This window comes from Gavia stellata, chromosome 20 (assembly GCF_030936135.1).
Source record: "Gavia stellata isolate bGavSte3 chromosome 20, bGavSte3.hap2, whole genome shotgun sequence".
Taxonomy (NCBI): domain Eukaryota; kingdom Metazoa; phylum Chordata; class Aves; order Gaviiformes; family Gaviidae; genus Gavia; species Gavia stellata.
The window spans coordinates 9,439,039-9,440,626 of NC_082613.1; the positions used below are offsets into that span (position 1 = coordinate 9,439,039).

General features: G+C 68.3%; 1 protein-coding gene across 1 annotated transcript; it reads right to left on the reverse strand.

Annotated features, from left to right (window-relative positions):
- Positions 1-289: 289 nt before the first annotated feature.
- On the reverse strand, positions 290-1,276 carry CEBPB (CCAAT enhancer binding protein beta). The gene has a single exon (XM_059827313.1). It carries the CDS (start codon positions 1,274-1,276, stop codon positions 290-292), a length of 987 nt encoding a protein of 328 aa, XP_059683296.1.
- Positions 1,277-1,588: the final 312 nt, after the last annotated feature.

Genomic DNA, 1,588 nt, shown 5'->3' on the forward strand with positions numbered 1-1,588 from the left:
GCGGCCGCCGGCCCCACCGCGCCCCACCGCGCCGGCCCCACCGCGCCGCCCCGCTGACAGCCCCCGGCCCCCGGTGAGGTCCCCGCGCCGCGGCGGGGCCTTCCGCCAACATGTAAATAAAGACCAAAAAAAAAAAAAAAAAAAAAAGGCAAAAAAAAATTAAAAACCCAACCCAACCCACCAACCCCCCCGCCCCCCGGGCTCTCCCCTCGCCCCCGCCCGCGCGGAGCGGAGCGCAGGGCAGGGCAAGGAGCCGGCGGCTCCGCTCGCCCCGCGGCCCGGCCGGGGGTCAGCAGCGAGGCGAGGAGGCGAGCAGGGGCTCGGGCAGCTGTTTGAACAAGTTCCTGAGGGTGCTCAGCTCCCGGGAGAGCTGCTCCACCTTCTTCTGCAGCCGCTCGTTCTCGGCCGTCAGTTCCAAGACTTTGTGCTGCGTCTCCAGGTTGCGCATTTTCGCTTTGTCGCGGCTCTTGCGCACCGCGATGTTGTTCCTCTCCCGGCGCAGCTTGTACTCGTCGCTGTGCTTGTCCACGCACTTCTTGGGCTTGTTCTTGCCCGCCGCGGGGGCGGAGTAGCCCCCGCCGGCGGCGGCCGACTTGGAGGACTCGGAGGGGTTGGGGGTGCCGGGGGGGCTGGAGGAGGACGAGGTGGACAGGTTCCCGCTGCTGCCGCTCGGCACCGACTGGTAGCCCAGGTAGGAGCGCACGGTGCTGCCGTAGGGAGAGGACATGCCCCCCGGTCCCGGCCCGGCCCCCCCTTCTTCCTTACGGGGCCCTTTGCAGGAGTCCAGGGTCTCGAAGACCGGCTCCGCTTTGGTTTCCACGCTCTGGGGCGGGAAGCAGCCCGGCAGCCCCCCCGGCTTGTGGCTCTGGCTGGCGCAGGGGTGGCTGTGCCGGGCGAGGCTGATGTAGGTGTAGTCGGGCTTCTTGCCGCCGCCGCTGCCTTTATAGTCCTCGGCGAAGAGATCGGAGAGGAAATCTTGGCCGCCGCCGCTGCTGCAGGGAGGCTCAAAGTTGCCCCCTGCTGCTGCCGCGGGAGGCGGCGGCTGCGCCGGCTGCTGGGATGCGAGGGGGTCCAGGTAGGGGCTGAAGTCGATGGCTCGCTCGTGGTCCCCTACGGTGAGCTCGGTCATGGAGCGGCCCGCGGCCGCCCGCGGGTGCAGCTTGTTGAGAGCAGCCAGACAGTCCGCCTCGTAATAGAAATTAGCCACTTCCATGGATTTAAAGGCGGGCGGCTGGATGGGGAGGCATGCTGCGTCCCAGGCCACCAGGCGTTGCATGAAAGCAAAGGGGGATGCGGGGAGGAGAAAACGACGCAGGGGGGGCCCCCCCGGCAGAGGATCAAGCTGCCGCCGTCGGGGTGGGGGGGCTCCGGACCCTGCCTCAGTCTCTGGCGCTGGGCACGGCCCCCGGCGGCGCTGCGCACCTGGGCTGGATCAGTGCCTGCGGCGCGGCGGGTCTTCACCGCTCCGGGTGCTGCGGCGGGAGCTGGCGCGTCTCCTCCGGACCATCTGGTTCTGGGTCCCGTGTCCTAAAGTCTCTGACTTAGGAAAGTTCCTTTCCTCAGTTATTTATAGGGGCGGTGGATCCCA